We start from the raw sequence: 15,647 nt of genomic DNA, 5'->3' as shown, positions 1-15,647 counted from the left end.
ATCCGATTTTGTCCCAAACTTTGTCTGTCTGTCTCCCAGACTGTAGAGAATGAATTTAAAAAAAGAATCTGATATGTGATCTCGAAAGATGAGATTTCTTTCCATCAAGGGACTATGCTTCACATGGTGGATGGCTTTCAGCTGTTTACCATCGTGTTGGATTGTATCCTTCAAATTAGCTGTTACTTTGAATTCTTTCATAGCAGCTATACCTACCATTACCCTTAACCCATAAATCACAAGGTAATTTGTTAACCAGTGGTAGCTTCCAGTTAACATCCTTTGATTACCTGAACAGGAAAATAAGAGCTTTCTGCCATCAGTACTGCATTAGCCTCGCATTAGCCTCCCTCGTTACTGAACTGTTGAGGTAGCTCCAGAGTCAGGCTCGCTAATTATAGAGCATCCATAAACATGATGCTTCCACATTGAAGGACCTGGAACCAGTGCTTAGGAAAATACTTTTAGGTAATCAAGCTTGATTATGGTCAGATTAATGGCATTGCCACTCATCTCTGTTTGTGCCTGGTCTGTTGGTACTACTTGGTAAACAACTAGTTCTCATGATATGTTTGGTCATGAAAATGTGGGTTAGGGAGAAGGTATCATTCATCATGGTTCTTTGAAAAGGAATAGAAGGTCTTTTGGTTTTTGGCCTTTGTGGAATTGTTAGAACATTGATGTTCTTTCATGGCAGGATAGATGAAAGACTGCTGTTAGGCTGAAAACTTTTGAAATATTTATGGCTTTAAGGAAGTGTGCGACGTCACTGTTGAATGTTCAATTGAAATACAGCACAACTTGACAACATCAGATTGTCCTTGGCTGACATTTACAAAATTTGTCTTCATAAATATTAACTACTCAAAGGAGACAAAAGAACAACCATTGTTTTCACATAACATAGTCTATCGTGGTAGGTATTGAAAACACTCAGTCTTCCAGTTGTGGGCGTTCTTTGTGTTGAGTTGACTACTGTGTATTAATGTTACATGTTTTGTACGAACTGGGGTAGAAAAGTGCAGGTGTAGGTTTTTTCATCCAAAGAGTCAAATAATCATCTAGCATGACCACAACCTTGCACCAAAGTAAATTGTATCAGTCATATTCTTTATTTGGGGTGGTGGGGTAGCCTAGTGGTTAAAGCGTCCTCTCGGCATGCCGAAGACACGAGTTCAATTTTCCCACATGGGTACAATGTGTGAAGCCCTTTTCTTGGAATATTGCTAAAAGCAGTGTAAAACCATACTGACTCACTCACTCACTCACTCAGTACACACACTGATGATAGACCTCCGGTTGTACTTAAGTTCATGCATCTGGTATGTTAACATGACAGGTTGTTGAAGAGCAAGGTCACGGCTTATGAAATAAGCGTTTGAAAGGCTTGTGACCACAAAGATTAGACTTTTTGATCCAGGATAACAAATCCTTTTGATTGAATTTTGGCCGAATTCCATGTGTGGTCCAGGTGCAATTAATATGATTAACTCGTACCATCACCCCATGATGAGAACCAAGGAGCATGTGCATTAGTTCACAGCAGTGATAAATGATGCATACAGTACATGTATCACCATCTTGACATGATTATTGATCGTCCTTCCTGCCCAACAGCCAAGGTCATTGCCAGACTCCATTTATTAAAAAATCAGTGTAATTATATAACTAAAAAATAAACTATTTCAGATCAGAAAATTGTAGCCTTAAAGCCAAAAGGAAATAGGATACAGAGACTGTGAAAAACAAGCAAATACATAATTTGTTGTTGCCAAATTGTTACAATATGCTGAACATAGACATGGTGGACCATTTCATGCTGTTTACCACAATCATGAATTTATAACGAGACAGCAATTGGACTGTACTGAAAAACATCCATTTCCGTGCGCTGCTGTTACATTTTGAGGTCATAGGAGGTTAGTTGTCAGGCAAGCAGGATATCCATGGAAGTTTGTTCAGGCAGATAAAAACAACACTTGCACTTCACTCCAATATGTTGCAAGAAGATAAGAGAGTTATAAAGGATGTTTTTGTTTTGGGGTCACTCGCACATGTATTTGACAAAATCTTTCGGGGTACAAGTTCAGTGCATATGTTTATGATTCCATGTTCCGATGATGTCTGTAGACTGCTGTATCTCAAGAAACCAGCCAGTTATTAGAAGTTTGGTCAGACATTTTTGTTGAACCGATGTACTGAAAATAACATTCTCCTCCTACTGGTTGTTATATTGAACCTAGTGGTTAAAGGCATTCGACAAAACGAAAGACCGGGTTCGATAACATGGGTCTCCCATTTCTGGTATCCCCCCGCATATATTACTGGAATATTGCTGGTTCACTTCACTCACTTGTTATATTGTGGGTTGACCTTCCCGTTGACCTGTACCTTTCTCATTGTACCCCCTGTAAAGACAAAATGCAAAAGCATCTTTAGATTTTATTATAGTAAGTCCACTTTTCCATGTTTCCTATTCTATCCTCCCCAACCACTATTATAAAAAATGACCTGTCTGTACTGCTGCGTGAATTTAAACATGTTTAAATTGGACATGCAGACCAAGAAAATTTGAGTTATGAGTAATTTTAAAGCTATCATCATAATTGCAGCGTTCTTTCATTCACAAGTTTATGATTCTGCACATTTTTTCATAATGTTCTCCAATTTGGTGGAATACTGTTATTGACCCTCTCAGCATATTTTGGGGGATTCCCTTACTCTCTCTGACCGATCCCCAATACAGAGCACCTTAAGAATTCCAGGTTGTGCATTTTTATTGTTGAGGCCCTAACTGGTTTCCTTGGCAAGAAGCAGAATTAGATTACTACCACTGTAAGATTGGTCTCGAGGACTAGTGTAATCCAATTTCACTAGTTCTCAAAGTCTGATTGAAGAAGATACAAAAAAATTGCAATGTTTAAATTTTCTGTCAGTTTTATTTAGTTCCAGTTTGTTGCAAAAATTGTATTGAAGTAGTTATGGATTTAACCCTAAACAGTTAGTAGTCATTGAGAAATACCAAGACTGGATTCTTAGTATTTCTCAGCAGGGTTTAGTTGTTTCAGTCTAGCAGACTGTTTCAAAAGTCTTTACATATCAAGTTGACTTTCATATAAAGGGAATACTCAATTCAAGGAATGAGAGTTCTGTAATGAATGTGCTCATTTTTCTTTTCTAGCAAGCGGAGTGTTGATTTTGGACTGCTGACCCACTCAGGGTTCTATGTTGGCGATCGCAACCAGAAACTGGACCGACATGGCTGCCAGTTGCGTCTTCAACAAGCTGAGGTGGAGGTCTTCACTCGCTTCCACATTGAATCTCGGTCTCGCATTGACTACTACCACAACCGAAAGGCCTATCTCAAGGTCACTGACCTTGTCCTGAAGAGAATGCGGATGTCTGATCCTAGGATTGCTTCTCTGGAAGGAAACATCATCCAAGGTCAAGGCCAGGGACGGACTGAAGTTCAGGTACGCTTTTAGAAATTCTGACAGAAAACACAATTCTACTTTACACATTAATATTATATTCTTCTGAAGATATGTGGTTATAAATGTGTCATAATGTTCATAAATGCCCAGCACTATTAAGAACAAGATGTCGCTTTCAGAGCTCATATTTCTTTATGTTTAATCCCTGATTGGTTGTCCTCCTGAAACCAACATGAAAGATATGGTGTTTCAATATAGTAGACAGGTAGTGATGCATAAGTATTGTTAGTGACATTGCAGTGATGTAGAATTCTGTTTGATTTTACATTTCATTGTGATAGAAATATCAGGTTGAATCTGATGCAGTAACACATGCCTGTTTGATGTAGGTCCTGTCACCAACCGGGCGTGTCATGGCTGCCAGGGAGGTGCGTGTTGGCAAGGAGAAGGTCGTCATAGAGCGCCTGCTTATCAGGGTCATCAGTGGCGTCCGACTTGATATTGTCAAGGGGTCACTTCCTGGAACCCTCACTGCCGTCGCTCATCTTGAGCATAAGCTGATGTCCAAACACAAGGTATGCTACAATAACAGTTACTAGTAAAATGTTCAGATTTGTGGGTGTTATAGTGTATGCTGCCTGCAATTCCTAGAACCTTAATATACAAGCTAGAGCGACTTTCCCATGGAGATTCTGGGTCAGAGAGGTCAACCTGTGCTTGTCTTGTGGCTCAGTGGTGAGGTTGAGTGCGTGTCATTGTATTGTCTAGCTGCAGACCCTTAATCAACTGGTTAGTGCCCATCCTGATAGTGAGAGCGACTTCCCTGTGGGAATTCTGGTTCAGATAGAACCGCCTCCATGGTGTAGTGGTTAGAGCCTACGCCCGAGAGCGGAAGGTCGCGGTTTCGATTCCCGACCGCGTCATACCAAAAGACGTTAAAATATGGTACTTTTTGGTCCCTGCCTGGCTCTCGGCATTAATGGGTACAACAAGGACTGGTCGGCTCGGAGTCAGTATTCTGTGTCTGAGTGGGGTATTCATGCTTCACTGCGGCATGGTATCTCAGTGGGCTAGCACTATAAAACCAGCTTCGGTCTGGGCTAGTACAAGCAGCCGCACATACACATGCACACGCATGCACGTCGTCATATGAGCGAAATATTCTCAACCACGACGATAAACCCAATTTCACCTCACCTCACCTGGGTGAGATAGGTCCACCTGTGCTTGTCATGGGTTGTCCAGATGGTCAGACTCAGTGACTAGGTTGATTGCATGTCATTGAACCCTGATGGCAGATATTGTTGTTCGCACTATCCCTTGGGAATTCTGGGTCTGAGAGGTGTGAGTGAGTTGCGTTTTCACGGGTCGGGGTCTGAGAGGCCCACCTATGCTTGTCATGTGGTGACCAAAAGGATTGGGTGGTGAGGTCCAGGGGTTAGGTTGATTGAATGTCATCGTACCCTAATGGTATCAACTGTTGTTCACACTGTCAATCACAGGATTGTTTGATCCTGACTCGCATTTACAGGCTACTGTGTCATAGATGAAGTATTTCTAAACAACCAGGGGGCGGTGGGGTAGCCAAGTTGTTAAAGCGTTGGCTCGTCACGCCGAAGACCCGGGTTCGAATCCCAACATGGGTACAATGTGTGAATCCCATTTCTGGTTTTCCCCGTCGTGATGTTGCTGGAATATTGCTAAAAGCGGCGTAAAACCAAACTCAGTCAGTCAGTCAGTCTTAACAACCAACAAATGGAGGAGCAGTTCAAGAGCCAGGGCCTAGATTTCCGAACTCTTTTAGTGCTAAGATAGTCATGAGTTAATGTTAATGTATGGCACTTACGACTTTATTAACGCTAAGAGATCTTCGAAAATCTAGGCCCTGGTTTGGTAGCTGCAGGCCTGTCTCAAGTTAGAGGCCCAGTTAATTATTGGATTTTTATTCCCACCTCCCTCTCAGCCACGCGCCTAGCTTCACATTACTTAAAGAAGCCACAGGCACTCATTCTCTTGATTTGATTACATACTGTAGCATACAAAACTTTCATGCTTCATGTGAATATCATTTGACGCACACCCACTCCTTGTAACTTTGTGTACAGTGAGTGAGTTGAGTTTTACGCCGCACTCAGCAATATTCCAGCTATATGGCGGCGGTCTGTAAATAATCGAGTCTGGACCAGACAATCCAGTGATCAACAGCATGAGCATCGATCTGCGCAATGGGGAACCGATGACATGTGTCAACCAAGTCAGCGAGCCTGACCACCCGATCCCGTTAGTCGCCTTTTACGACAAGCATAGTCGCCTTTTATAGCAAGCATGGGTTGCTGAAGGGCTATTCTAATAGACCCGGACCTTCACGGGTCAACTTTGTGTACAAAGAAGAGAAGATATTAAATACCGGTATGTCTCTCAGCCTCACACTTGTGACCAATGACAAGGTAGGATAAAGGCGATTTGGCCAATATGATCTGCATAATTTTCATATTGAACAAAACTTTCAGAAATTGAACCTTAGCTTGCTCCATCTGTTCAGAGTTTAAGATCCTGACATGCTCCGTCTGGTTCAACCTGTGTAAATCATAAGGACTCTTACCTGTTTTCATGGCAACAAATGACTTCATGTCTCGCAGTGACTTGATTCACTTTGCCGCAAGACAGGATGACTTCATAGACCTAATAACGTTCATTAGGAGACTTAGCCTTCAGCATCTGACATTTAAGTAAAAGAATTTGTTTGAACATTTCGTCCAAACGTTACATGTTAGCTTCATCAAACTTGGTACATATATTAAGAATGATCCATAGATGTGCCTTTTGGGGCTTAGACCCAGATATGAATTTTATTTTTTGTGGTTTCCATGGAAACGTGACTTAGGCTGTGGCTCTGAGGATGTCATCTTGTCCGGAGCAGGTCTCCTACACTATACGCGCTAGCTTCATCAGACCTGGTACACATATAAAGCATGATCCCTAGAAGTGCCTTTTGGAGCTTAGACCCAGATGTGAATTTTATTTTTTGCTGTTTCCATGGAAACATGACTTAGGCTGTGGCTATGGGAATGTCATCTTGTCCGGAGCAGATCTCTCAAACTATACATGCTAGCTTCATCAAACTTGATACACATATCAAGCATGATCCCTAGATTAGCCTTTTGGGGGTCAGACCCCGATGTGAATTTTATTTTTTGCTATTTCCATGGAAACATGACAGGTTGTGTCTATGAGGATTTCATCTTGTCCGGAGCAGATCTTCCAAACTATAAATGCTAGCTCCATCACACTTGGTACACATATCAAGCATGATCCCTAGATATGCCTTTTCGGGGTTAGACCCAGATATGAATTTATTTTTTGCGGTTTCCATGGAAACATGACTTATGCTGTGGCTATGAGGATGTCATCTTGTCCGGAGCAGATCTCCTAAACTATACATGCTAGCTTCATCAAACTTGGTACAAATGTTAAGCATGATCCTTAGATGTGCCTTTTGCGGGTTAGACGCAGATATGAATTTTTTTTTGGTTTTCCATGGAAACGTGATTTGGCTGTGGCTATGAGGATGTCATCTTGTCCGGAGCAGATCTCCTAAATTATACATGCTAGCTTCATCAAACTTGGTACATATGTTAAGCATGATCCCTATATGTGCCTTTTGCGGGTTAGACGCAGATATGAATTTTATTTTTTGTGGTTTCCATGGAAACATGACTTAGGCTGTGACTATGAGGATGTCATCTTGTTGCATTTCCATTGCAACAAGTTAGGCTTCAACTGAATTTGGTGGTAGTGCTCCTTTCTGGAGCAGATCTTAAAACCTTTCAATACTCTCCTTCCACTTTGCTGTATACACTCCAAAACATTTGACATAATCATAACTAGTAGACATATTCATAAAGAGTATTTTGCCGTTGCGGGGGATATTGATGACTTTGTCTTCTTGTTGTACAAGGCAACCACAGAGTTGGAGGTATACTGATCATAGTGTTGACCACATTGGTACAATGTGTGAAGCTAATTTTTGGTGCCACCTGCTGTGGTATGGCTATAATATGGCTACAATGTCGCTAGGATACTGCTACAATGTCGCTAGGATACTGCTAAAATATCGCTAGGATACTGCTACAATATCGCTAGGATACTGCTACAATGTCGCTAGCTGCTACAATGTCGCTAGGATACTGCTACAATGTCGCTAGGATACTGCTACAATATCGCTCTGCCAATATAAACTCCCTAAAGAGGCACAAGACCCCACACACTCGCACTACACTCACACACTCCTACTAGCCTCCCAAATTACCCCTTGAAGTAGTAATGAATTCACCTATTCAGATTCAAATGTCTAATTTATTGAAAGAACCCTCTCACTACTTGGCTACCATAGGGTAGGTGAAGTACTGATGTGTTGAGCACATGGGTACAGTATAGGAAGCTTAGTTTTGTTGCCCCATGCTGTGGTAGGTACTAGAATATGGTTGAGGTGCATGACCCTACATCCCCACATCAGGCTCTGAAACATCTCCTTGAAGTATACACAAAGAACCCCCTGTATTTTTTGCAATAATAGGTACATGAAACTAACGTGAACACTCAAAATGTCATTTGCGTGTCTTACTTGATTCAAGGTCAAGGCTGAGTGTAACCTCCATGTGACTGCATGACAGCCAGCACTCTCCTTCTCATACCCCCTGTCAGCCTCCTGATCCTCTGAAGGGGCAGACTACGCCATTCCTCGTGTAATGCAGCTTCCAACTGGGCCAGGTTCTGTACAGGAGGATCCCTTTGTTGCACACGATGACCAATTGTGTCCCAGATATGCTCCAAAGGGTTAAGATCCAGGCTCATTGAATCGTGAATTTGTCAGGGGGGGCTTAACCAAGTTCTTTGTGTATAGAAGTGATTTAGCCTCCTTGTAAGTGTTACAATCTGTCTTTAAAACTAATTCTGATTTGTTTTGATTTCAGGAGGCAAGTCTGGATGTGTCTGTGCAGTATTCTGATGGCACAAGCTTCCCTCTGAAGTACATCAATTCCAAGGACTATGACATAAAGATTTCCTCCCTCAACCACCATGTCATCGACATTCTTGACACGGACAATTACGAGATCCGTGCAGTCGGCGAGGGAAGCGATGAATTTGTCAAAGTTGTTTTCAGACATGGAGACCAATGCCCACGTAACGTTCCCGCCCGCTCTCTACAACCTATGTATATGTGACTGCTGACTTCTCTAAGGAGGGCAGCTACCATGACAGCCTTCAGAGTGATGGCAACTACAACAACCGCGCCAGCGGACGATGGGAGGATGATCAGGATGATCACAGCCAGAACATTCAGAAGATACACATTGACAATAAAGACAAATACTTTCAACACCAGCCCAAGTCCAAGTTTGATAAGATTTTGAAGAAGGACAAGTCAGATCCTCAAGTGATTCCTGTCGATTTGGCCTTTGATAATCTCCCCATGTCCAAACCCAAATCGGAGGCTCACCAGCAGCCAATCCGAGAAAACAACCATCTGTCGCCATTGGAGATTGGCATGTATGTCCTGCTGGCTGTATTCTGCGTGGCAATTTTGGTCTTCACTGTCAACTGTGTCGTATTCATGCTCAGATATCGCAGAAAACGTATTCCCAAAGGTCCCAAGGATACTGTATCTCAGGCACATGATTGGGTTTGGATAGGACGCTCAACGCTCGAACGTAATGGTGCTCATCACACACGCTGCTCACAGACACTCATGCCGGAGGAGGATTTCAATGGGAATCAGATGATTGTTCGTCCCCAGAGCAGCAGTCATAGCTCTAACAGTTCACAAAACGGCGGGAGCAACCGCAACAGCACAGTGTCGACATACAAAGGCTCGGAATGCAGTATTCGGATCACTGCCAACCCACTTCTGGATGGGGCAGACGTCCCCAACCCAGAGGATGCCGAATGGGATTATGAAGCAATGGGGATGACATACGATCAACTAATGGAATACTTTGATAATTTGAAAGAGTCAACTGCATAACGCCTTAAGTTTTAATCTTCCTCTGAACTATTTTCAATTTTCTGCTGTATACGAGAGAGCATGAACACTGTGAGAAACGTGGCACTTTGCTTGCATTTTCGTCCTGTTTCATTTCTAGTGTTGAGGGAACAGTTGGATGCAGTGCGTCTTGCCTTTCGACAGAATGAACAGGAAAACACAAGTGGAAATCTCTCCCTTACGAAATGGTTGTGCAGAAAACTGGAGTAGGGCACGGGTGTGGTTCCGAGCTGTGGACGTGAGTGTTGTTCAGGTATTTAATGGGCCAGGTCCTCGCTGTGATGTGAACCAAGTATTTCTTGAGGACCCACACGCATCTAGCAGTACTAGAGACTTGTACCAACATACTGGCACCCTTGTATTGTCTATACTACATGTGTAGGATATATGTGATCATATGCCACACAGATAGTTTGTGATCCTATATTGGAAGTATTCACTGTAAATAATTGTGCTGCCTGAAGGTTCCACTGAGATGTTCCGTGGCAGGAAGATGGCAGGTGACCTGTATTGCATAATGACTAAATTTGAGAAAATGGCGGCCTCTTAGCACGTGCCTGAGCAGTGCGATGGCATCATAGTGCTGGTGTATATAATACTCATATTGTCTTATATATTTGCATGTGACAGGCAAAGGAGACAATCATGGCATATGAGAACTGGTTCTGAGTCAGTGGAGTTGGTAAAGGGAAGTAACTCTAACAAGGGAGAGAACTGGTGATGATAGAACCATGCACATGAATGAACAGGGAAGCACTGTGTGGTGGTCGTGTAGAACAACAACAACTTTTTCTACAGACAGGGCAGATTATGTTGAGTCCTTTCCTGGGTAATGACAACAGTAACCAATTTTCCATGGAGAAAATGTGTTGGTCGGATGAATTTGAAACATTTTAGCTTGATCTTGGACACTTTTTGGCTGACATGAAATTGTGAGATGACATAAGTTGCTTTTAAAAATGCACTGTAAACCTGAGTGTATTTTTGTGTGAAAAAAATTATTTTAAAAATAATGGTTTATCAGAAAGGGATCTGTATTGCTCATGACTGTTCTCTTTGTCGAGAACTGTTTTTGGTTTTTGACGGTAAACAAAAATTAGTTAATTAATCAAATATCCTGGTCAGTGTAATTGTTGTGAAGTTACTGCAGGCCACCCCTATATGTGCATTAATAAACCAACCCTCCGCTGTACACCCAGCAAAGGTTGCCATTCTGGGAGAGCCCAGTTAACAACAGGGATTGTACGATCTCTCTCAACGTACCCATTGAACAATTATAATATATTTCCTTAGATTATTTTCCATTCTGTTTGTGTGTATTCTCCCTGCTTTGTTCACTGGAACTCCCTGGGTCTGTAATGCCCATCAACAGAATGGAAGAGCTCTGTCTTTAGTCAGGGTGCCAGCCCTGTCTGTTTTTTAACTGAGGTGTTTCCTCGGTCCTGTGTTATAGTGTTGTTTATTATGCATATGCGAAATGCAATATATTGAATATATGCTGGGACCCTCTCACAGTGTTTTGCTTGGGGAAATTACTTTGATCTGCAAACAGTAATGGAAAATTTTGAAAAGCATCAAATCCTTTAGGAAAATAGATTTGGTCTGAGATGCAGCATTTTGCTGAAGTAAAAGGTCATGGACCTGTATCATTTTTGTGTTTTCTCCAATTTCAAGCTATGTAATAAATGAACATTTGAAAAAGCAGCATTTAATTCAACTTGCTCACTCTCAAGCATGTTTTCAGTTTGGTAATTTTCTCCTGAACAAAATCGTGGTCTTAACTGCACAGATAGAGGCTAGTCATAAACGTGAGAAGACACGCCCTCAGTTGATGAATCTAATATAACCTGGATCAGTTTTCCTTACAACTGTTCATTATCTGGTACAGACATATAGTAAGCCTTGACCGAGACACTGTTGCCAGGCAACCAGCAGTTATTATGACTATGATGTAACTCTGTGTAGATTGTGTTAGCGTGGACACGTCGCTTCAGTGGTGCTCCAGTGCAAGTCATGTGACTTGTCATTTCACAGCAAATAGATCTGACTTTTCCCCCACTCCTCACGTCTTTTTCATTAGTCATTCAAAGATTGTGATAGTTGCCATGGCAATGTTGTCGAAATACCATGTCAGATGGCAGATCTTGTTTTAATGAAATCTCAATTCAAACTTTTGAAATGTGATTGATTTTGGTCAAGAAAGTTGAAATCAGTTTACTGATTTAAAAGTTACAGATGAATATTTAAATGCAATGGCATTAATGGTTCATGAGACGACTTAGCAAAAATATCAGAATCAAAATGTGTTTACTTCATGGCAAGTATATTTTTTTTGGAATGTCCTCTTGAAGTTAGTAATTAGCTCATTTGTAGTGTACAAGTGAAGTTGTTGTTAGTGACCTAAATATCGCAAACCACATGTAAAATATGACACTTTTACTGAAAGTATTTGTGCGTGTTGATGCTTGTTGCAACCTAATTCTCATTGTCTTTAGGACGCTAGGATAGATATTGAAATGTTATTTTTTTAATACAAAAATAAATTCAGTGTGTAAGGCTATAGTGAATTAATTATGACATTTTCAGACTATGAACAGACAAAATTACCCAAATGGACATATATTACTCAACTTTTGATAAGGATAATCATGTCATTTTATTTAAATAGGCTTGACATTGTTATGTGAATCAGTTTTTTGCAGCATGAAAACGTATAAGTATCCCTATGAAAAGTGGAGTAGTATATATACACAAACTAGTCACTGTTTAAGGTTTGGAATCAGAATAATGAAATATTTTTCAGAACAACCCCTGCTCCAAACTGCCCCTTGAAATGTTTGGTTAAGAAAAGAATCTGTGGAAAATGACAGAAAAATGATTCATTTTGACAGATTTAAATATGTTGTGTTTAAAATAATCAATTCATTATGGTCTTCATTTTTACTAGTGAAAACCCTGTTAAGTTTTGCACATTTCTTGATTGTGGCAACACCTGATGTCAATTAGTTTCCTGTAACCATGGTAACAGAGTGTTCCTGTCATTGTCTTGTTAAAGTTCCCCAGATGCTTGGTTGCCCCCACTGTTGTCTAATCTACGAGCCTTTGTGATACTATCATATGTAGCATTTTCCTCAAGACTTGTACAGAAACTAAGATTCCACTAGTAAATGTCACTTAACTTCTGTATAGCTACTCTACAAACTCTTTTTAGATATATATTTTCTTTTCTATTCTACAACTTTTCATCATTTGCTGTGTTATTAAATATTTAGACTTTTATTTAAATTTTTATATTTTTTTATTTTAATGGTCATTTTACCGATGGAATTTAATGCATCCTGTGTTTTTCTATGATCACTGAATAATGAGATATTTAACTTTTCTTTCATATTAATTCTAGCAGCTGAGAAATTTCTTCAAATACTTAGTAAGTTCTATTTACATTTAGCTCTTTCAAAGTCGTTACTGATTTTGGCGTTTTGGTTTAAAAAACAATAAAACAAAACCATTTAAGGTGGCTAACACGTTTGTTAGAAATTTGAAAAGATATTCTTCTACAGAACAATAATCTCAAAATCACTTTACCCAACTTGAATTCGACAGTTTTAATGGCGTTTTGAAAATAGACAGTTGAGGTTCTGAAATTATTTTCAGAAGTTATTAAATCCTAGGAGTCATAATCAAATGATTTTTTGAAAATTTGGCTTTATGACCCAAAGGTTTTCAAACAGTAATCAAAACACTTTTTCTATATCAAGAAAATAAGAGTTACTGATAATGAAATAAGGCCAGCCAGGTAAGTTTGACAAATGGAGTTATTGTAAAACATCTGGTGCTAACTGAAAAACAGGAAAATTACTACTCAAAGACTTGGAACTGGAAATGTTAAGAATCCTCACCATGTGCCCTGTTCTACAAAGCCTTAGTACTATGATCGTTGTTTACTTGCTTTGTGGAATTGGGTACAGGTTAGGCCAGTTAAATACATATTCTTGTTTCTCATGACCTGTTTGGGATGGTTGGGTAGCCCAGTGGTTAAATTATTCGCTTGTCACACAGAAGCCCTGGGTTCAATTACCCACATCGGTACAATGTGGGAAGCCCATTTTTAATGTCCCCTTGCAATGATATTGCTGGAATATTGCTAAAAATGCGTAAAACTAAACTCACTCACTCATAACTTGTTTCAAAACGGACGAGAATGAGGTTTTGTAAATTATATCTCTTTACTAGGTTACAAACTGATAAAACCCAATGGATTAGAATGTACCACATAAACTGGTTTTAGTCCGTTTGGTTTGAGGTACTAAATGTTGGAATTAAGCGAAAACAAAATTGGAGATGCAAAGTTTTTTTCTTAACAGTATGTAAATATGATAAACTAATTTATGGATTTATAGTGGGTCATGAGGAATGAGGTATATTTTAACAAGCCTTGGGTAGCCATGCATTGTGAAAGACAACGTAAGTGTTCAGCACGTCCGCCTTATCTGCCAATGGTCACAACGCTGCAGCAACACTACAGTTTTCTTTGGTATTTCCTGTTAAGTTAATCCCTCACTGTCTTCAAGTCTGTGTGGATGTGTGTCTGTCTGTTTGTCTGTCCTGTGTTGTCATGTGACCTGTCACATGACATAGCAGAGACAGTGTGTCTGTTGTTTGTGACAGATCCAGTTCTACTGTCAATAAATCATTTCATTATACCACATTGTTTGTTGTGTTTATGCTGTTCATCATGACAGTGGGTCCGGAGTTCAGAAAGAAACAGATCATCATCAGATGTTTAGACCAAGAAGAAGGTGTAAACCCCAGAAGACGTTTTTGCCTGGATACCTGTGAAGATCCGGGTTAGAACTGATCTTCATTACCCCATTCTTGCCGTAAGAGGCCACTAACGGGATCGGGTGGTCAGGCTCGCTGACTTGGTTCACACATGTCATCGCACCCCAATTGCGTAGATCAATGCTCATGCTGTTGATCACTGGATTGTCTGGTCAAGACTCAATTATTTACAGACTGTCGTCATATAGCTGGGATACTGCTAAATGCGGAGTAAAACTAAACTCACTCACTCACACTTAATATTAGTTCATTATAACCGTAGTTAGTTAGTTGGACTAAACTATACACCAAGAGGAAGGACTGATAACAGTTTGAGATAATTGTTGGTTTGCTACAAGTCTCTTCACTGTATTTGACACTGACCCGTATCTATGCTACCAAAAGTAGAATCTAACTTGTAAATGAGTCCAATGCAAATGGCAACTGTGGCCGCCCTCCCACGCAGGGACTGCAGAACAATGTTAGCAACAGTCTGTGGTGAAAAAGATCTGTTTTGAAACAAGACACTCATCATGATATTTCCACACATCAAATTATGTTTCGCCCTACTTGTCACCAGAGAAAGATGGAACTTTTGCTGCCTGTGTTAAAGTGACAGGTGCTTGATTGCCTGAACTATTTGAATTTGACCGAGTACAATAATCTTCAACTTTGACCTTGGTCTGAATGTACAGAGATGCCAACCCTTATGCTTTGGGCGTAATTATTACGATTTTGATCATTAAATTACGCCATTACACTTAATCTGTGAACATTACGCTTTTCTACCCGTTTTGCGAAAATCAATAAAGTGGATAAAATTTCACAGGGAATATTTTTCGTAACGCACTAGTGCAGGGGTTCAGAAATGGCCTCACACCGAGAGGAATCGCTTACTCTTAGCATTGCTGCTCATTCAAATTAACTTGTAAGGAATTAAAGTATTTTGTGTCACCTGACCAACAATTTTTGATGTATGGAACTGCATAATGATTGGTCGCATGTATTTCTGTCTAGAATCTTTCCTATTCATGTGAATAAACCTTTTAAAAGTAATTTTTATAAAGTTATCACCTTTCACTATGTAAGTGTTTTAAGTATTACACTTTTTAGGTCCAAAAAACACTTTTTGACCTCCACTAGGCTACCCCCACCGCCCCGATACCTGAAAGAAATAAGACTGAGCAACTAATCCATTAACATAAAAGCTCTTTATGTTTCATAAGTCAAAGAGACCAACTATGAAGGACAAAATTGACAGTTGTGCAAATAGTTGCATATGCAATGTATATTCACGTGCATAGGGGGCAAAGAAACTGAAAGGAGAGAATGCGAGGACAATACTTAGG

General features: G+C 40.3%; 1 protein-coding gene across 1 annotated transcript in view; it reads left to right on the top strand.

Annotated features, from left to right (window-relative positions):
* LOC124258866 (transmembrane protein 132E-like) overlaps positions 1-14,180 on the top strand; it is a 93,460-nt gene extending 79,280 nt beyond the window's left edge. The window contains exons 7-9 of the mRNA XM_046692957.1: positions 3,182-3,473; positions 3,824-4,009; positions 8,408-14,180. Of these exons, the coding sequence (XP_046548913.1) occupies positions 3,182-3,473; positions 3,824-4,009; positions 8,408-8,659 (730 nt within the window). The 3' untranslated portion in view covers positions 8,660-14,180. The remainder of the gene's footprint in view (positions 1-3,181; positions 3,474-3,823; positions 4,010-8,407) is intronic.
* Positions 14,181-15,647: the final 1,467 nt, after the last annotated feature.

This window comes from Haliotis rubra, unplaced genomic scaffold (assembly GCF_003918875.1).
Source record: "Haliotis rubra isolate DU_JTF1 unplaced genomic scaffold, ASM391887v1 Scf700, whole genome shotgun sequence".
Lineage (NCBI taxonomy): Eukaryota > Metazoa > Mollusca > Gastropoda > Lepetellida > Haliotidae > Haliotis > Haliotis rubra.
This window is presented reverse-complemented; position numbering and strand designations above follow the sequence as displayed.